The sequence below is a fragment of the Nyctereutes procyonoides genome, unplaced genomic scaffold (genome assembly GCF_905146905.1).
Source record: "Nyctereutes procyonoides isolate TBG_1078 unplaced genomic scaffold, NYPRO_anot_genome, whole genome shotgun sequence".
NCBI classification, from domain to species: Eukaryota; Metazoa; Chordata; class Mammalia; order Carnivora; family Canidae; genus Nyctereutes; species Nyctereutes procyonoides.
In genome coordinates, this window is record NW_026575036.1 from 3,930,179 (window position 1) to 3,952,325 (window position 22,147).

The 22,147-nt window shown below is 34.2% G+C and overlaps 1 protein-coding gene across 9 annotated transcripts in view; it reads left to right on the forward strand.

The window, feature by feature from the left end:
- Positions 1 to 22,147, forward strand: part of PLEKHA5 (pleckstrin homology domain containing A5) — a 241,028-nt gene that overhangs the window by 189,562 nt on the left and 29,319 nt on the right. For 6 of the 9 annotated variants that reach the window (XM_055318807.1, XM_055318808.1, XM_055318815.1 and 3 more), the window contains 7 exons: positions 4,309 to 4,371; positions 5,566 to 5,646; positions 5,781 to 5,930; positions 15,515 to 15,616; positions 19,087 to 19,198; positions 20,487 to 20,533; positions 21,286 to 21,474. In XM_055318807.1, coding sequence (XP_055174782.1) covers positions 4,309 to 4,371; positions 5,566 to 5,646; positions 5,781 to 5,930; positions 15,515 to 15,616; positions 19,087 to 19,198; positions 20,487 to 20,533; positions 21,286 to 21,474 — 744 coding nt within the window. Of the gene's footprint in view, positions 1 to 3,769; positions 3,806 to 4,308; positions 4,372 to 5,565; positions 5,647 to 5,780; positions 5,931 to 15,514; positions 15,617 to 19,086; positions 19,199 to 20,486; positions 20,534 to 21,285; positions 21,475 to 22,147 lie in introns of all 9 variants that reach the window. The other 3 variants (XM_055318809.1, XM_055318812.1, XM_055318819.1) reach the window with 2 other exon arrangements.

Consider the following 22,147-nt stretch of genomic DNA (forward strand, 5'->3'; position numbering starts at 1 on the left):
CCAATAAAGAAACGAAGTATTAAATATTTAAAGTTAAACAGCTTTACTTTTCAAAAGTAAATGAAACCTCTGTATTTTTAAAGTAACCAGATTATATAATCTTAACATTCCATTCCAAAATGCCACTGCTGAGTACCTTTGGCCCTTGTTCTGGAATTATACCTTTTTCAGTGTCTGAAGCTGTCACTTTATCACTTTATATGATAAATTGACGAGATCAAAGGCATTTTGTTGTAATAGGTTGTACTTTCACTTTTCATTTTTGCATATTTTCAGGAAGAGTGATAGCCTGGGTTTTCAATTTGCTTTGGTTTGGATTTTCTTTTTTAGATTGATCAGTAGTCAGGGTTGATGATGCAGAAGTCATTGCTGATTGAAATTATTCCATTGCACAAAAAGTTCTGATTGGAGTTTTCCAAATGTGTAGCGATATCTGAGAGTGGTCCTATATAGTAGCATCACTGACCAGAGCAATAGGTTTATTTATAGAAATATATTTCTTCATTATTATATTTTCTTATTAAATATATGAGTACTTGAAAGAAAAAAAACTAAAATTGTACAAAACAGGAAGATCTGAATGGCTAGTATCAGCAGCCATTCCTGGGCATGAGATAAGCAACTGATGACCAGGTAATCAGTGTTGACTCTCGGTCCCATCAAGGTGAGGTTGTCATCAGTCAGTCCTTTTTTTAAAATCATCCATTAATAAAGTACTTAATTGTTAGAGGGCACCACTGGTGGATAACAGTGACCTTCAGACACACTTCCTAAATTTTATTAACTTGCATAAACTGAAATTAGATCTTATTTTTTTTCCTCCAGATTTCCCTTACAATGGCATTATCCAAAGGAAATCTTCATGGAAGTTTATATTGTACACTCTTACAGTTTGCTTCTCTGACATTGCATTACAGTCCCATGTTAATAGGTTCCTGAAATACAACTGAAAATATAGTGGCAATATAATATTTAATATTATAATATAATATTAATATAATGTTTATGACCTATTATTCTGAATCATAGCCATTGGGTTTTCTCGCATGAGAACCTTTATGTTTACATATTCTTAGAAAACAGAGCACACCTGAAAAATCACCTATAGAGGAATTTTCTTAGAATTGGTAATATAAAAAGGACCTAAAACTGAATCAAAACCGATGCTAAATCAGTGCACATCGTGTTGAAAATCCCTCTACATTTATTAATCATTCTAACATCTTTCACAATTACATTTTTACAAAATATCAGTGAAACTAATCACTTGACAAATAATTGTTTTTAAAGGTACAGACTAATATTAGCAAATACCTAAGTCTGTGAGCATTTTTGAGTCCTCATAAAATATCTAATTTTATAAAATATTTCCCCCAAAATCTTTTTTAGGGTCTATTTACATTTATAAACTTTAAAAAATATATATAGTCACATATTTAAAATGGATAGAATACTGTAGAAAGGTAAATTTTGACTAACAAAAGTAATTTTTTTAACTTAATGCCAACCCAGTGTTTTAAATATTCTTAGATATTTTATTATGAAAAAGTTATTTCTGAATAAAGCACATATCCTTATACGTATGCATGTATGTCTGTAAAGTCTGTATAATGTACTTCTCAAATTGAAACTTGAGCACTGCTCAACCTTACATAATTCTACATAAACCATTTTCATTTGCTTTTCTAGTATTGCTGAGGCACTTCAAAAGAAGGTATTCAACCCAGAACTTTTTTCTTTTGCTAAAGATGAATTTGAAAAATGATTTAAAAAAAGTATTGCCAGGAAACATGATTTTATGCAGAACTTGTTAATGGGAATATTCATGAAATTACTTTTTTCTTATTAGTAGGATTTTCACAATGAGGACTAAGTAGCAAACTTCTTCAATTCTAGATGGAAGTTTTAAAAATAGATTATATTCATCTTTTCTTATGAAAAGCCTCAGTAGTTATTATCAGTAATGGAAAATAGGTCATGCTTCAAAGTTAATTATTTAAAGAATAATCTTGTTTTCTTCTTTTCTTCTGATGAGTAAAAGCAATATATAGTGGAAGGCTGATTATTTTAAGATTTCGTTGGCATCTAATAAATATTTTTATTGAATAATGATACAGAGTTTAAATAAATTTTTCAGTAGTATTAAAAATAAAGAAACAATGAAATAAATCTAACTTACTGTGCAATATATTTTATTTTATGGCTATAAGGATCTTAAATTACAGCAACACAGTACACATTCTTTATTAACTAGCCAACTTGTGTGAAAATGAATATACGGTGGATTCCCTAAATAAAAACAGTATTCCAGTACCCTAAATTTGTATTACAGATTGCTAAATTTTACTTTTAAAATACCAGTCTTGGGATGCCTGGGTGGCTCAGTGGTTTAGTGCCTGTCTTTGGCTCAGGGTGTGATACTGGAGTCCTGGGATCGAGTCCCACATCAGGCTCCCTGCATAGAGCCTGCTTCTTCCTCTGCCTGTGTCTCTGTCTCTCTCTTTCTCTCTCTCAAATAAATAAATAAATAAATAAATAAATAAATAAATAAAATCTTTTAAAAAATAAATAAAATACTAGTCTTTTTTCTCTTGACCCTAGGATATAGGATACAATTCATATTTTAATCTAGATGTAGCACTTTCCACAACTACATTCAGACTTACAGTCTCTGGTTTAGTAAAGCTGTTTTGCATTTAACTTTAAATATTATTAAGTAAAGTGTATTTGGGCATTTAGTAGCTAAAGGCTTTATTTACATCTCTGATACCTTATAAATGAGAAAATTTAATTTTGGCATTATCTTTTTATCATGGATCTAAGCATTTTTAAAACTTTTCATTACTTTTTCAGATAAGAGTACAAATTATTTTCTTGGATCTAGGTGCTTTAATTTAGAATGACCAATTGACGCTTCTTAGGACATATTCAATAATCTTTATTCTGACTTTTGTCATTAAATTCATTTTTCATGTGATAATTCATTTCTACGAAAGTTTTGTTTAATCACTGCATACCCTTAACTGGTCACAGATTCATTTGCATGAGGACGTGAAAGTAATGTCTTGAAATGAAACACGTAAATCCAGGATTTTTTATTGTATGTTTGTAATGCTTACATTTTTAGCTTGATACCCACATTTCTAGATCCACTCAAAGTTATCTGCTGTTTAAATTTTGCCTCCTTCTAAAAATGTAACTGGCAATTTTTTTTACAGAGCGGGCATATATAGTTATAACTGACACATTTTCATAATTTTATGCATTTATATGTGTTTATATGAAGTTTAATTTTACAATCTAGAATGTAGTGGCAATACATTATTCCCATCCCCACTTTGAGAAAAAGTGTGCCGCTTAGTAAAATGCAATGAGCCCAAGTAAATTTTTCCTGCTATGTTTCTGTTACTGTCTTAGCAGTCAATATAAAGTCGAAAGATAAGAGAGCGTCAAATATTGCCTGCAGAGGCTATGATGTTATCTGTGGTATAACTGACGGGGATGGCTTTTGAAATCTTGATAAACACAAGCATAAATGAAGGTTTGTTTGACCAAAAGGTATTGGGAAGAAGCTGAAGAAAGGATGTTTAAATGCACGGAACAGTAATTTCTTATAGTATCATAAGACAAATGGTGTCAATGAGCCCATATAAACTTTCTATGTGATTTGACTATCCATAGTTTACAACATAGGCTTTCAGTTTTAAGAGGTTTTGAATGAGTTTCCTCTTTTCAATTAAACCCATCCTTTTCCCCCATTATCTTTTAGTTCTTAAGACAGAAGAACAAGATAAGTTTATATTGTGTATGTGTGTTTATATATTATGTATATGTATGCAGTATGTTACAGGTTTTGTTAATAAAGTTGTACTAAGATGTGTTGACATTTGAGTGTACACATACACAGTTGTGTGATTATGTGTATACCGTGAAAGATGGTTTTGACTTATGCCTGGTTCGAATATTTGATTCAGTATAGTTGCTATGATTGTATTTGTCAATTTTTCAGTAAAATAATGTGTGTCTTACAAATGGAAAATGTAAGGTGCTGTATAATTTGTTTGACCAACTTATTATTTTATTTGACAAGCTTAAGTTAACATCATTTTTATGTATCTTGCATATTGTATCACTGTTAAATTTTTTCTACTTTTGTAATAATCTGTGTTTGAATTAAACTTCTTAAAGTATAAGAATCCTTAAAATCCCATTTTGTTATTGTTATCTAAATCTAAAATGTTAGTTATAGGCTAAATATATTTTTTAAATATTATCTTTAAACTTGCTACCTAACATTTTTTCCCATAGTTGTCACAAGATGAATGTAGAGGCACATTATACAAATACAGACCTGAAGAAGTGGATATTGATGTAAGTGTTAGTATGCTATATATTGTCAGTATTCTGTTATATTCTCTGCCAAAACATTAAGCATAACAAAAAGCTTCCTCTTCCTCCCTTGCTCTCCAAAATGACACCAAATAAAGTAGCCTTTTCTTCTTTTACAATTAGGTTAAATTAAATCATCAACTCCCCATCTGTAATTAGCAGTTGATCATACTGAGAATCACTTAAAGGAAAGTAGAAAGCACTGCTGATCAAAAAAAGTATGTAGGACTGGAGACAAAGTAAAATTGTCTGTCTTCTAGAGAAAGTGTTAGCCTCTGACTTCCTTTTAAAATTTAATCTTTTTTTCTTTTTTCATTGTATTTTAGATTGGCTGCCTTACCATGCATTCTTCTTTATATGGTGTCTCATTCCTCTTAGTTTTATTCTATTGAGTTATACCTTCTCCTTTCAGTATATTCCATTTGGTATAGGTTAAGTTTTTTTGTCTGACAAATACTTTAATAGATAAATGGCAAAGAATGGCAAACAAAGTGAAATCTCCAGTTTCTTGCATACTTGTCATTATGCAGTCAAGTTGGGGCATATTTATAGCTTATCCAGGGTTTTTATTTTCAAACATCTGAAAAACTAGTTTACTATAGCATTGAAATTTTCATGGAGTACCCTCTGATATTTTCATAATTTAAAAATTGGGGTTTACTAAGAATTTCAAACCTTTAAACTATTGAAAATGATATTTTTCCTCCATTTAGCAAATTTTTTGTACTGTAGCAGTTAGAAGCAATCTTTTGTTTATATTATTTCTAAACATAAGCGCATAATTTTTAAAATATAAAAACAGAATCTAGTTGATATTTTCATTAAGTACTGTATATATCATTTAACCTATCTAGTAGTTGGTAGGGGAAAAAGTATTAACCACATTGAAATGACTTAAACTTATATGAGACTGTTCCATTACTAAGAATATCTCGAATTATTTAGGTGAAATAGTGTAGTTGAAATGCTTTTTCACTTTATATGCATGTTAAGCATTGTATCTTTAAAAGCTATTTTTTATTTTACTGACTAAAATAAATATTGACCTAATTAGGTATTCTTTGGCTATTTTAAATGTGTTTTCTTGTTACACTTACCTTCAGTTATAGGACTATCTACCTCCAATTAGATGAAAAATAAAAAATTGCTAACAACAGATCTTCTCTTAAAACCTAGGCCAAGTTAAGCCGGTTATGTGAACAAGATAAAGTGGTACATGCTCTGGAAGAGAAACTTCAGCAACTCCACAAGGAGAAAGTAGGACAATTATGTTTATTATCTACAATTGATGTTACTTTTTATGCTTATTATCAAGACACTGATAAAACTAAAGTAAAAAGAATTAATTCAATGATGCAGAACATTAAGTGTAATTATTTTTATTATAATAGTACACGCTTGAGCAAGCTTTGCTATCAGCCAGCCAAGAGATAGAAATGAATGCAGATAACCCAGCAGCCATTCAGACCGTGGTGTTACAGAGGGACGATTTACAAAATGGACTGCTTAGTACATGTAGAGAACTCTCTCGAGCCACTGCCGTAAGTAGCAGATTTTTTTCAGTAAGAGTCCCTGAAATATTATGTGGTTCTTTCCTACTATTTGTTGCTATGTAATGTGACTGTCTTTAGGATTATTCTACACTATAGCAAGAAATTAATTTGTTATTAATAATAAAAATTAAGGGGTGATTTTTTTTCTGGTGTAAAATAAATATTATTTCTCTTATAAGCATTCTTTTCTTTGTGAAGTACTTTTACAAGGGAGATAAATACTCCACTTACGGATTATTCAAAGGAAAACTTTTTTTTTTAACTTTATTTATTTGAGAGAGAGAGACAGAAAGCATGAGCAGGGGCGGAGAGAGAGGGAGAAGCAGACCTTCTGCTGAGTAGGGAGCCTGATGGAGGGCTTGATCCCAGGACCCTGGGATCATGACCTGAGCCGAAAGCAGACACTTAACCAACTGAGCCAACCAGGCACCCCCAAATAAACACTTCTTAAATGTGTTGACATTTATTACATTAAGAGAGTAAGTATTTTGAGACACTTGGCTAGCTCAGTTGGTAAAGCATACAACTCTTGATATCAGGGTTGTGAGTGTGAGCCACATATTGGATGTAGAGATAACTTGAAAATAAAATATTTTTTTTTACAAAAAAAAAATATTTCATGGATTTTCGGGAGATAGAATAATTTTGGGAAAGTGGTAATTGAATTCATTTAATCAACCATTTCAATAAAAGACACCTGTGAAATGCTTTTAAGAAGCCATTGATATTATCATTTCATAGCTACTGTGTGATCTCAGTTTAGGTAAGTTTGAATAAGAAACATAATTAGAATCTTTTAACTTATACTCCTGATGCTTTATATCACTTGGGATTACCAAATCTAAAAGTCTTCGTCAGAGTTTATAAATTGACTATTTAAACAGTCTGCTTTAGGTCTTGTGACCCCGTTATCTCTAAACCTAGTAAGAGCTCCTACCCAAGCAGCCCTTTGAAAGAAAAATCCTAGCAAAAGCCACCTGTTAAAAAGGGAAAACTGCTAATATACCCTTGTCTATAACTTCAGGTAGGCAGCAGCTACCTTTTAAGAAGGTCCACAGACAATTACAGCATAACTAAGAGAGGTCTTCCAAGCTAGCAGAATCTCCACATGGCTTCTTTCAGTTCTAAACACTGAATCAATTTCCTAAATGTGAGCAGTTTTTAAAAGGAATATATATATATGTTTGCAAATAAATCAGCACATGGTTTTGTGCTTCTTAATACCCTATTTTTAAAATACCTATTCTTATTTTTAAATACTGTTATTTCCATCATTTCATTGATTCTCTTAATTGTACTGTGGTATTCATAGATTTTTTTAAAGAATTTAATATCCTTTTAGTTGTGATCTCCTTGAAATCAGAACTCTGTCTTGTTCATCTTTGTACTTTTAGCTCCAGCTCAATGTACCCCAGTGGGATGTGCATTAAAAATTTGATGATTGAGGGGCACTAGGGTAACTCAGTCTTTTAAGTATCTGACTCTTGATCTCAGTTCAGGTCTTGATCTCAGGGTCGTGAGTTTAAGAGCCGTGTTGGGCTCCATGCTCAGTGTGGTGCCTGCTTTTTAAAAAAATGTTGATGACTGCACCGAATGACTTACCCAGTGTTAAAAGCTAATGAATGCTATGCCTAGAATTCAAACCCAGGTCTTGCAAGCTTAATCCTGAAGATTTTAATCTACATAGGTTTTCATAATAGAGTCACAAAGGAAATAAAAGCACCTGCAATGTCTACAAAGAAGTAGTCACTTAGTTAACCAATGGGATGTAGGATTTGGATACAAAGGAGCAGTAAAGAGTGACAAAATGCCTTGAACCACAACACAGAGATGAGAATGTGGGAGATATGTTTGGAGAAATAAGAAATAAAAGTAACTGTCTGGAATAGAGGATTAGGAATATGACATTAGAAAGGGGAAATGGTGCTAAACTGTCAATGCCAAGGTAATGAAAAACTCAGTATCCCTATGGCAGCCTGCGTCAAATCAAAATGTAGTTGGGGCACCCTGGGTGGCTCATGGCTCAGCAGTTTAGCGCCTGCCTTCAGCCCAGGGTGTGATCCTGGAGACCGGGGATCGAGTCCCATGTCTGGCTCCCTGCACATGGAGCCTGCTTCTCCCTCTGCCTGTGTCTCTGCCCCTCTCTCTCTGTCTCTCATGAATAAATAATAAAATCTTTATTTTAAAAAAATGTAGTTGGGAGCCATTTTATGATTTGGTATCTGTTTTAGAAAATTCTGAGGATATACAATGTTCAATTGAACTGTTATTTTTTCCCTTACCAAATGAGTTTAGTAACTTAAATTTGATCAGTAGGTTTAAAAATGTTTCAGTAGGGGGTGCCTGAGTGGCTCTGTCAGTTAAGTGTCTGACTTTGGCTCAGGTCATGATCCCAGGGTCCTGGGATCTAGCCCTACATCAGGCTCCCTAAGTGAGGAGCCTGCTTCTCCCTCTCCCTCTGCTGCTCCCCCTGCTTGTGCATGCATGCTCACTCTCTGTATGTCAAATAAATAAATAAAATCTTTTTTAAAAAATGTTTTAGTAGGAATTAATTGTTTAAATGTCCCATTTTCTGGTTGTTACCCATACGATCACTTTCCAGTTTTCTTTTTCTTTGGCTTCTGTGTTATTCAGTGGTCATTATAATCCTCAATTCATTTTTCTGAGACATGTCTTACTACATAGAATATAACTTTTGCCATTGTAAACTTGTTCATATTTGTAGCTCAAGGCTACAAATGATGCTTAACAGCATATGGCTGATACTCAGTGGATGTTGATTAGATTTAAAATTGAATTACATTTCTTCTGGCAGAATCCCAGAGGATTCCTCTGGATTCTTTCACAGTTGATTGAGGTCATTGGTTCAAATCCAAGTCATGAAGTATAAAAAGTATAAAGTATACAAGAGGTTTAACATTAATGGTTCTATAGATCAAAGCTTTGATTCTGAGAATATCTTCTCCTCACCTGGTTGTCCATTTAGGTACATAAAACTGGGATTAACACAAAGCAGACATGTAAAACAGTCTCCCCATTATGTTTTCTTTATTTTGGTATTCTATCTTCCCTCTATTAGCCCCATCCAACAAATTTACATACTTTAAGCACATAATGCCTCTGTGTTCTCACTTTGCTTCTACTTCTTCTTACCTAAGCCTGATTAGTGAGAAAGGTTGTAATAATAATCAGTTATGCTTAAAATTTTTCAGTGTGTCACTGTCTTAGTTTGGGGTCTTTTCTGAAAGCAAAGCCCAAGATGAGGAACTGGGTTAAGATGGCTTATTTGGGGACGATTCCAGGAATCATAATTAATAAGGAACAGAATCAACACCAAAACCAAGGACTTTTTAATTCCAAGGCTTTTCTACTTTCTACTCCATTTCACTATTTATGTAGTCACATAACCTGTATTTTCTGGAACTTGGAATCAAATTTAAATTATCTTACTCAAAAATCCAAAACTGGAATTTCAGACATCACAGAGCAGATGTAAAGGCCTCCCATTCATCTTGAATCATGTACTAGTGCTTTGCATTTATCCGCTGTAACATAATACCAATATATGAAGTAATAAGAGTAATCAGGAATATTTCTTGGAGCAGTTATTGGGTGCTAGATTCTAAGTACTTTATGTGCATAATAATCCTCATAACGCCTTGGGATGGGTACTGTTATTGCAGTGGTTAAAAATGGAAAACTGAGAGAGATTACCCAGGATTACAGTGAATAAGCAGGATGTATATAGACCCCCCATTAAACTGGTTTGTGTTCTTAGTTGGATTCTGGCTAAGAGAACCGTAAGTAAACAGATTTTTAGACTCCAGCGGTTATACTAGAGTTTAGGATTATAAATTTACAGGGACACAGAAGCAGAACTTAACTGCCTTGGGGAGAAGCTTGCACATTAAATAGTTTCATATACTCATTCATTCTCAGTGTAATAAAGAGTTTCTGAGAAACATGGCTATAGTAAAGTGTTATTTTTTATAGTAGTTCATCAAAATCCATGAATTGGCATGGAATCTGTTTTGAAAGATTTTTATTTTTTTAAAGGTTTATTTCTTTATTAGAATGAGCACATGCATGAGTGGAGGGAGGGATAGTGGGAGAGAATCTTCAACCAGACTCCCCACTGAGTGCGGAGCCTGCACAAGGCTAGATCTAATGACCCATGAAATCATGACCTGAGCTAAAACCAAAAGTCAGACGCTCAACCAACTGGGCCACCCAGGTGCCCCAAGATAATTTTTTTTTTTAAGATTTTTATTTATTTGAGAGACAGCATAGGCAGCAGGGGAGAAGCAGAGGGAGAGGGAGAAGCAAACACCCACTGAGGAGGAAGCCTGACACAGAGCTCTATCCCAGGATCCTGAGACCTGAGCTAAAGGTAGACACCTAACCATCTAAACCCAGGCACCCTCAAGATAATTTTTAAATACCTGGTTATTTTATAATTACAATACAACATCCCCACCCCCCAAAAAGAGATAGTCAGATGTGATATGCCTCCTGATGTGCTGCAGTAGAAAGCACCCAATGGTAGTTGTGAGGTTTTTTTGTTTTTGTTTTTTAGTTGTGAGGTATTTTTACCAAAAAGTCAAATCTGAATCTCAACAAGCTGCAGTATGTAACTGCGAATTTGTAGGAAATAAAGGGAAACAGAAGAGCATGTAAGGAATACCACAGGAATTCAACTAGCAAAATGTAGAACAGGAAAAATTCTGAAGAGCAAGTGACCCAATCTCATTCCCTTATGAGTAGCAAGGGAATAAAGAAGAGGATCAGGGAAATTGTTGTAATTTTCTTTTAAAAAATCTTAAGGAGAGGGCACCTGGATGGCTCAGTCAGTTAAGTATCTGACTTCGGCTCAGGTCATGATCTTGAGGTTCTGGGATTAAGCCCCACCCACATTGGGCTCCCAGCTCACTGGGGAATCTACTTGTTTCTTTCCCTCTATCTCTCTCACTGCTTGTGCGTTCACACACTCTCTCAAATAAACAAATAGAATCCTTAAAAAGAATTATTTTTAAGGGATATATGTTAAGGATTTTTAAAGCAAGAATTTCCATGTTATTTTTTCATTTTGGTTTCTTTTCCTTAGAAATACATTCTAAGGGGCGCCTGAGTGGCTCCTTTGGTTAAGCCTCTACCATGATCCTGGATCCTGGGATCAAGCCTCATGTTTGGCTTCCTGCTCAAGAAGGGGTCTGCTTGCCTCTCTCTCTCTTTCTCTCTTTCTCTCTCTCTGCCCTTCTGCCCCTCTCCCCTTCACCCCCTGCTGGTACTCTCTCTCTCTCCCAAGTAAATAAATAAAATCTTTAAAAAATAAAATAAAAGGGGTGCCTAGGTGGCTTAGTCTGTTAAGCATCTTGCCTTCAGTTCAGGTCATGATCTCAGGGTCCTGGGGTCAAACCCCACCTCAGGCTCTCTGCTCAGTGGGGAGTCTGCTTCTCTATCCCTCTGCTTCTCCCCCTGGCTTATGTTCTCTCTCAGTCTCTCTCTCTCTCAAATAAATAAATAAAAATTTTGAAATTTAATAAATAAATAAGAAATACATACTGAAGTACTTATGAATGAAATGATATGATGTTTTGTGTTTGCCTTAAAATAATCCCGCAAAGATAGAGTATGAGTACTGTAGATGAAAACAGACTGGCCACATATCTGCACTGTTGAATTTGGAGTGGGTCTTGGCTTTTGTGTATATTTGGAAATTTCCATTGTGTATGCCTGAGAAAGATTAAAAGAAAATCCACAAAAGTGCTAACAAAAGCGTATTACAATAATATGTATCTTTTCTTTTTCTTTCCCTGTATTCTAGTTTTTCTACATTTATAATTGTACAAATTTATTTAAACTTGCATAATAAACAATAACCACTTTGTTTGAAATGGAAAATAGTTTTATTTCAAAGATATTAGAAACTACAGATACAAGTTAAAGATTATAAATAAAGATTACACATTTATAAGTATGTAGCACATTGTGTTGCTGTCCCCATGGGTGGATTTGGTTGTAAATTGCCATTGATATTGGATGAGAAAAGGAGGAGTACCTGGCTGGCTCAGTCATTAGAGCGTCCAGCTCTTGATCTCGGGATAGTAAATCCGAGCCCCACCGTTGGCTGTATAAAAATTACTTAAAAATAAAATCTTTTTGGGATCCCTGGGTGGCGCCAGCGGTTTGGCGCCTGCCTTTGGCCCAGGGCGTGATCCTGGAGACCCGGGATCAAATCCCACATCGGGCTCCCGGTGCATGGAGCCTGCTTCTCCCTCTGCCTATGTCTCTGCCTCTCTCTCTCTCTCTCTCTCTCTCTCTATCATAAATAAATAAAAAATTAAAAAAAATAAAAATAAAATCTTTTTAAAAAAAGGGAGGGGGGAAGGAAAGGAAAGGTCTTATTACATTAAAAACTTGGAGATGGGAAAAAAAAAACTTGGAGATGAATCATTAGTCCTAATACTTTCTTAAGAAAGATCATAATCTGTGTTCATTCTGGTCTCCATTGTTAGGTATTAAAATCCTCATTTTACTTGTTCCACATCCTAAAGTTAGACTAAGTCAAATTTTTGAAGTTTTCTGCCATCCCTATAACAATCTTAAACATGCACATACTTTTTTTTTAACCTTTGTTAAAGTATAACATATTCTCAGAAAAGTGCACAATTTAAGTGCACAGATGTGGCTGACATCCATATCAAGACACTGAATTTTTACTAGCATGCCAGAAACTCCCCTTCCGGTGACTGCTTCCCTAGAACACCACTACCTGATTTTTCAACTATATGTTAGCTTTTTGCTTATTTTTGAACTTTATAAAAGGTTAATCATGTAGTATATACTCTGGCTTCTTTCAACATTGTGAGAGTCATCCATGTGGTTGTAGATTGCAAGATTTCATTTATTCTCCTAACTGTATATAACATGAAACTCTCCACATTTTTTATCAAAAACACTATTTCCTGACTTAATACCTGTGACTTTACAATAATTGTATGTTTAAAAGTCATTACCCCTTTTAACTGCCTTATTGTACCTGTATATTATCTTCTTGACAAAAAGAAACAGTAAGGCTGTATTTAAAGATTTTCAACACGGTACTTGTGTGATCCATGAATTCTTTAATGAAATGCTCAGCCAGGGGGAGGAGGTTGGAGGGATGGGGTAACTGGGTGATGGGCACTGAGGAGAGCACATGATGGGATAAGCACTGGATGTTATACTATATGTTGGCAAATTGAATTTAAATAAGAAATTTAAAAAAAAAAGAAATGCTCAGCCAGGTATTGGGAGAAACTGATGTTATGCCAGTGCTGCCCCTTTTCTTGGTGTCCTCTGTTGATTTGTGTTCTGCCCACCCATAATCATGTTTGAGGAGCCCAGAAGTAAAGGCAGAAACAGGTAAGCTCAGTAGGATAATGGGACTCAGGCCAAATGTTACCGTGCAGTGGCAGGACTTTGCAGGCTAGAAAACTTGAAAGTATATTGTGGGGCAGCCCCGGTGCCGCAGCGGTTTAGTGCCACCTGAAGCCCAGGGTGTGATCCTGGAGACCTGGGATCAAGTCCCACATCGGGCTCCTTGCATGGAACCTTCTTCTCCCTCTGCCTGCCTCTCTCTCTCTCTCTGTCTCTCATGAATAAATAAATAAAATCTTAAAAAAAAAAGTATATTGTTTCTTCGCCTTTAAAATAATTTCTAGCCCTCGGTCTCTGACTCTGGAAAGTATGTTTCTATACTTTTAGGATAAGAAAGACAAGGATTCTTTCCTTCCTAAAATGTTCTTACATTTGGATGCCTCTATACCCTTTAGACCCACCCTAAACCTGGCTTTTCTACAAAAGAGGCTAGGTGTTAGACTGGCAATGCCATCCTACTTAATTGCTGGGCTGCCATTGGGTCTGGAGAAAAATAAATAAATAAATAAATAAATAAATAAATAAATAAATAAATAAATAAATACCAGCCAACCAACCAACCAACCTTATTTATTCAGGTAAAAATAGTTTGCTGAAGCCAAGTAAGAAGACTAATATTTACACAATATTGATGAGATAAAAATCTTTAGTCCTTTTTCACTTTTACCTTTTAAAAATGTTATTCATTGTGAAATCAGTTAAGTAGACCCCCTCAATTACCTATATAATATAGAGATGATAAAAAATCTCCAGTGGTGGGGGATCCCTGGGTGGCTCAGCGGTTTTGTGCTTGCCTTGCCCCAGGGTGTGATCCTGGAGTCCCAGGATCGAGTCCCACGTCGGCTTCCTGCATGGAACCTGCTTCTCCCTTTGCCTGTGTCTGTCTCTGCCTCTCTCTCTCTCTCTCTCTCTTCTCTTTCTCTTTCTCATGAATAAATAAATAAGTAGATCTTTAAAAAAAAAAAAAAAAAAAAAAAAGACAGCCCGGGTGGCTCAGCGGTTTAGCGCTGACTTCAGCCCAGGGTGTGATCTTGGAGACCGGGGATCGAGTCTCGCTTCGGGCTCCCTGCAAGGAGCCTGCTTTGCCCTCTGCCTGTGTCTCTGCCCTCTCTCTCTCTCTCTCTCTCTCTCTCTCTCTCTCTCTCTCTCTCTCTCTCTGTGTGTGTGTGTGTCTCATGAATAAATAAATAAAATCTTTAAAAATAAAAAAAAATAAAAGGACAACCCTTAGGACCAAACTGTTAAGATTATTATGTAACATTGTATCAACTATTCTTCAATTTTAAAAAATGTTTAGATTATTTTAAGTGATATTAATTACTTAAAGTAATTTTCCTCCATTCTCAGTTCCCTCTTTCCTTATCCCAAGACTGTTGCTCTTAAACTGACATTTCCCAGGGCAGGCTTCATTCATCACAGTTCAGGGCATGAAATCTTTGGTCATGGAAGGTTCTTAGATAAGAGTTACTAATTCATTTTACAACAGTGTTCAGTATTTGTTGTTTATGCTACCTGTGCAGTACCACACTAGATACTAGTGATAAAACTAATCAGAGCCTGTGCCTTACTTTATCAATTTGTTGACTTCATAGAACTCTGAAATGTATGAAGAGTAATTACGACCCATAGAAGAGTACCTACACTACCGTAGATAGTATCCTGAAACAGTGAGATGGTATTTTTGACCATATATAGAATCATTCCATATTCAATAGATGGCAGGTGGTTAAAGACCAATGTGAAAATTTCCTCTGTGATTTTAGGGTGAGGGGGTGATTTTTTTCCAAAGGAGAAAAATTGCATCTATGTTGAGTCTTTATGAGGAGGGTTTCACCGACTTGTGTAGCTGAATTAGGTTTATTACATTACTGTAAATTCCAAGTAGAGATATGTCAGGCTTCTGGTGTTACTGAAAATCCAACATGCTAAAACACAACCTATTTAGTGTTTTTTTATTTATGGAGAAATTTTAATCATGACAGATAAGAAAATGCTTTATACAGTAAAGAAAAGGAAAAATGAATTACAAAAGTTTTTATTTTGCCCAATATAAAATACACAATTTTCTAAAACCTAAAAAGTTTGTCATTACAGTAATAGCAATGTAAAGGCACATTTTCCCCATTAAAGTAATTAACACTCTTTGATTTTAGGAACTGGAACGAGCATGGAGAGAATATGATAAGTTAGAATATGATGTAACTGTTACCAGGAACCAGATGCAAGAACAGCTAGACCGCCTTGGTGAAGTTCAGGTACAGAAATGAATTTTTTTTTTTTTTGCATTGTCTCAACTGGCTTTGACTGATGCTGTACAACCCACCTTGTTAGATTTGTGCATACCCTTAATAGTTTTTACATTACTAGCCACTTAAGACCTGGGTTTAAATACTTCCAATGATAGGAATCCTACTATCCCACAAAGTAGCCCATCTCTCATTGTTTAAAAGTGTTCTTTATGCTATTGGGAACATGGTATGATACCTTTCATGTTTTGGGCTCCTAGCTAACTATACTGAAGTTAGTATTGAAGTGTTGAATTAAATGGATTATTCAAATAAAGGATAATTTATCTTTTTATAAAATTTATCCTGATCCAGAGCACCTGGCTGCCGTAGTCAGTACAGTGTGCAGCTCTTGGTCTTGGGGTTGTGAATTCAAGCCCCATTAGGGTATAAAGATTACTTAAAAATAAAAAAATAAAAATGTATTCTAATCCATTCTATATAAATGCCTCTTATATCAAACTATTTTAGCCTATTGACTTTTGCTGTTATTGAATAAGGGAAGAGATACAGCAGTGCTTAGTTGTATCTTCCCCTATTGGGTAAAGAATCCAGTTTTGTAAACAGTCAGATCTGGAATCAAGTTCCAAGTGTTAATTTTCTTGTTTGTAAAATAGAAACAATAATAAGTGTTGCTCTGACAAAGGGAGATAATAAAAGTCACTTCATGCTTGTGACCTTCCTTATATAACTTTGGTCATCTGCATTGGAAACCCTGTGGACTCAAAAGACAAGTCAGTACAAAGAATAAAAGTTAATAAGGTTGACCTGAAGAAAACCAACTCTCTTCTATTGGTGTTGTCCAGTATAGTAGCCACTAGCCACCTGCCATTGTTGGACACTTGCAATATTACCAGTGTCACTGAGAAACTGAATTTTTAATTGTATTTCATTTTAGTTATCTGAATTTAAGTAACTACATGTGGTTGTAACATTTATTTTGAACAGTGGAGTTAATACTAACTATAGTAGGGAAAAAAAACTGAAATATCTAAGAAATAACACAGTGTTCAGCAGACTTTTCCTGTAAAAGAACAGATCCTAGACTGTTTTAGGTGTTGTAGATATATGTAACCTTGGGCAGTTTTAGTGTTTTTATAATCCCTGAAACATGTGAAAATTCATTTTTAGCTTTCAAGCCAAACTTTACCTGATTTAACTTAACAAAAAATGTTCATCGTGAAAACATTATGTATTATAGGATATAAGACTTGAATAAATAGAGACATGGATATGGTATACCATGTTCATGGATGGCCCGATTTAATATTCTTTCAATGAAAATTCTTTGAAAAAAAAGTCTTTGAAAAAATTAACAAAATGGTTCTAATATCTTAAAGGTATAATGGACACTTGACAGGATGAGCACTGGATGTTATTCCATATGTTGGCAAATTGAACACCAATAAAAAATAAATTTATGAAAAGAAAAAATGGTATAATGGAGGCCACAGTAGTTACTATTTTGAAAAATTAAAGAACTAGAAGGCACCTACTAAGAGATATGACATTGCACATATGGGTAGCCTGGGTGGCTCAGCGGCTTAGCGCCGCCTTCAGCCCAGGCTGTGATCCTGGGGACCCAGAATTGAGTCCCACATCGGGCTTCCTGCATGGATCTCCCTCTGCCTGTGTCTCTGCCTCTCTCTCTCTCTCTCTCTCTCTCTCTCTCTCTCTCTCTCTTTCCTCTCTGTGTTTCTCATGAATAAATAAATAAAATCTTAAAAAAAAAAAAAGCATTGCACATAGACCAGTTACACAACAGCTCTGCACTCCAGTTTTCACAACTGAAGTAAAATAAAAATAATAGTGCCTACCTCTATTATTTATATATTGACTGTATATATTGATTATTATAATGACTGTGTTGATTTTTTGAAGCACTTAGAATAGTATCAGGCATATAAAACATACTGTATAAGTATTTATTAAATAAATAAGTAAATGGGGCACCTGGCTGGCTCAGCTGGTAAAGCAGGTGACTCTTGGTCTTGAGATTGTGAATTCAGGCCCCACATTCAGCATAGAGCTTACTTTAAAAATAATAATAAACAAACAATGAAGGCAACATAAATTTAAAAGATAGCATGGGGGGGTGCCTGGGTGGCTCAGTTGGTTAAGCGTCTGCCTTTGGCTCAGATCAATGTCTCAGGGTCCTGGGATCGAGCCCTAAGTCAGGTTCCCTGTTCAGTGGGTAGTCTGCTTCTCCTTGTCCCTCTGACTTTCCCCACCCACACTGTGTGTTCTCTTTCTCTCAAATAAATAAAATCTTAAAAAAAAAAAAGAAAAAAGAAAAAGAAGACGACGACTTCATACTGGGGAGGAGTATTGTAGACCACTAAAATTCAACAAGAGTTTCTATTTAGAGCTATAAGAAATTTTTTTCTGATTTGGAGAAGTGATACATTAGAAGAATGGACAGAGAATGTGACTAGTTAATCTATAGAAAGTAAATTCAGATCACTAATAAATGTTTGAATATTGTTCAAAGTCTCCAGTAATCAGAGAAATGCAAAGTAAAAAAAAAATAAGATTCATTGTACACCTTTCAGATAGGTAAAACTATATATTTTTTAATTATTAAAAAAATAGTATATAGTCTATATGGAACATGTACACATATCTGATTTCTATAATTGAAATTCACTCCCTAGAAGTCTATCAGTATTCACATCTATGGGTTGTCATTGTTTTTGGGTCTTGTGTGAATACTACTTTCTTTTACGTTGATACTTCCAACCCTGTGGCTTGGAAAACTAGATAACTAAGGTTCTGTAGTGCCTTTTTGAAGCAGCATAGTACATAGTCTTTATGTTTGTAAACTTCGAAAGAATACTTTCACCCCTTGGAGGGCTTTTTAGCTGCATTGACTATTTTTAATATCTAAAACTGATACTCAGTGGAAAAAAATTTTTTGGTTACTGTGACAATTTTGTACTTCATTGCCCTTTAAAAAAATAATAAATTTACATTCTAAAAAATGGTATTTCTTGTTATCCAAAGTATCAATAAGAGTCATAAAGTTCTATTAGAATCTTACTGAAAACCAATATGATCTTATTTTCCAGAACTTAAGAAATTAGTATACCTCCCATTTTTTTCTACTCCCTTAAAATTTCTTTTTTAGTTTTGTGAGTGTTTATTTTGTTCTGTTTTCTTTTTGGTTTTGTGTTCCAATTTTTTAGTCCCTTGTGGTCAGCACTAATGTAGGGCAAAATTTATTGAAGATATGAGAAATAGTGCACTTAAGTCTGAAAATTGAATTTTTTTCTTTCTCTGCTTTATCGGCCAGAGAAGTTGCAAAAACAGGAGAGTCACATAGATCATATTAAATATTCTCAAAACTTAATCCACTGCAATTCTTATTTTTTTAAAATATATAATTAGTGGAATTTACAGCTTTATTGTTTTTTCTGTATGTGGGCTCTTTTTACTGATAGACTGAATCAGCAGGAATACAGCGTGCACAGATTCAGAAAGAGCTTTGGAGAATTCAAGATGTCATGGAAGGACTGAGTAAACACAAACAGCAAAGAGGCACTACAGAAACAGGTAAATTAGGAGCACCTGGGTGGCTCAGTTGGGCTCTCTACTTAGCAGGGAGCCTGCTTCTCCCTCTCCCTCTGCCTGCCGTACCACCTAGTTGTTCTGTCAAATAAATAAAATCTTTAAAAAAAGTAGAGAAGTAAGAAACAGGTAAATTAGCTTTTCTGTGGTAATTGACCGTAATACTACATCTAACTGGAATGACACAGGGCGCCTGGCTGGCTCAGGCAGAAGAGGATGCAACTCTTGATCTCGGGGTCATGAATTTGAGCCCCACATTGGGCGTAGAGATTACTTTGCAATAAATAAATAGACTTTTTGATTAATTAATTAATTGAATGACCTGTAAATTGGCTTTCTTTTGTTATATTAGTGGATTTTTGACATCAGAAACAGGCACTTTTGTGACATTGAATCAGTACGTAACTCTATAAAGTAAGCACAAGTTCTGCCAGCCTCACCCACAACAAAAATAAATTGCTGTTTTTTGTGTATAATTATACACATATATATTGTTTTGCTTTTATGAATTTTTCCCCACAAAAAGTGGAATCAATGTATACTTATTTTCAACGATTTGGTTTTTTTTCTCCTTAACAGTACAATGCAATAATAACTGTGTAAGAATCCATTGTATAGGTGAACTGTAATGTATCTCTGTCTGTGTTGTTGGACATGGAGGTTGTTTCCAGGTTTGGGGTTTGTTTGTTTGTTTTTTTCCTGTCATAATCCATGCTATATATAATTGTATATATTACTCTGTGTGTGTGTGTATGTGTGTGTGTGTGTTATTGTACATATAACTAAACACACATGCTAGTACCTGTGGATTACAAGAAGTAGGAAATGAGTACATCTTCCATTTTGATAGGCACAGGTAAATTACCCTCCTAAAAAATTATACTGAATTACATTTACAAAAAAAAAAAGAAAAAATTACATTTACATTATTACTGCTTCAGAAAACCCATTTCCCTATACTCTTATTTAAACTAGATATCTTAATTTGTATTTTTAATGTAATTGGTTTCAAATTCTGCAAATATTAATAAACAAGGGATTAGAAACTGAAGGCCTCATTTAAAATAAATGAAATAGGGATGCCTGTCTGGCACAGTCAGTAGAGCATGCAACTCTTAATCTTGAGGTTGTAAATTCAAGCCCCACTTTGCGTGTAAAGATTACTTGAAAAATAAACTCTTTAAAAATAAGTGAAATGAAATTGTTCCTTTTTTATGTAGATTTAAAGAATATGTTTTGTATAAATAGTTATGTTTTTTTATTTTTTTAATAGGTATGGCAGGGTCAATGCCTTTCTCAACTGTTAAGTACAAAAATGAGGTAAGTTTGGATTGTTTATCTCTAAATTTTTTAAATGCGTAAAACATGAATTAGAATTTAAGTGTCTTCTTTTCATAACAAATATATTTAAGACTGTTTTTTAATCTTGAAATTTCACTGATTGAGTAATTTGATACTTCTAACAGATTTTTCTTCCCTTAATGCAAAAAAAAAATTAAATCACTACTTTTCATCTATGTTAGAACTTTAACATTGTCATACTTTTTCTGATATAAGTAATTTGAATATTTATCATTGTTTCTTTTTCTTGGTAAAATTTGTAGGATGATTGATAGATAAGTTAGCCATGTGTCATGCATACCATTAAAGAAATTACAACTACAAAGAGATACTGTCAACCTAATTGAAAGCATCTGTGGTCTTGAATTTTGTTTTAAAACCAATCAAAAAGAAATATTTATTTTTTTCTCAAAATTGCAAAAAAAAATAAGCAGTAAGATATTTAAATGATTTTCTTCATTTTCAAAGTGAAGTATGGTAGTTTCATACATGTGTTTTGATGTTGAGCTTCAAATGAAAGCTAACCTAAAAATTAGATAAAACCGTATCAAGACCGAATTACTGGCTATCATAAACATTTTTATTTTACTTTTCAATATGAAACTTTTGGCTTGGCAGTGTCCCTTTAATTATATTAAAGTGAATTTAAGTTAACTTACCATTGCAAAGAATTTCTATATACTTAACTCAGTATGCTTATCTAAATAAGGTGACTATTCTACAATCTTTAGGAAGAGGAAGTAGCCCCACCTCGTCCTCCACTTCCTCGGTCCTATGACTTTACAGAGCAGCCTCCCATTATCCCCCCTCTGCCCAGTGATAGCAGCTCCTTGCTCTGTTATAGCAGGGGCCCAGTCCATCTGCCTGAAGAAAAGAAGATTCATCAAGTTCAAGGATACCCAAGAAATGGATCTCACTGTGTAAGTGGCTTCAGTAGCCACAGAATAATCAATCCTGTACCTGCTCCCTCATTTTTGAAAGTTAATTTATTTTACACTCAAACTTTTTATTTATCATAACCCCACTTTTTAGCCAATGTTTTTCTGTTTGTTTGTTTATATATAATGTTACCATTTGTGTTTTTTCTTGTTTTGGTTTTACCATTCTCATTTTTTAATATTTTTTACAGTTTTAATACTTCATAATTTCATATTTTTAATAAATGTTTTTGTAAAGTGATTACTTTGCATTGGCCTGAGAAGTCATATGTTTATATATACCATTTCAGGATATTAGAGACAAAATATCCTTGGATCAGACAGAAGGGAGGACGAAAAATATTGCTACTAGGGATAATAAAAGGGTTGGGATATGGGCAGTTCCCTCTAGGAACTATTAGAGAATATGAACATGGCCAAGGATCGACGTTACCCATGGAAGCTGGAAATAAGAGGTTTGGGATTAAAACAAATAAGTGTAAAATGTGATAAACTAAAAGATAAGGGGATAAGGAAAGAACTAATTGAATTAAAATAATTATTTTCAGGCCTCAGTTTTACTGTAATAAAAAATATTCTGATGACTTTGTCCCTAAGAGGAATATTCTTAATTTGAAAACCAAAACTTTTACAGATTAAAAGTATTTCAGAGTTG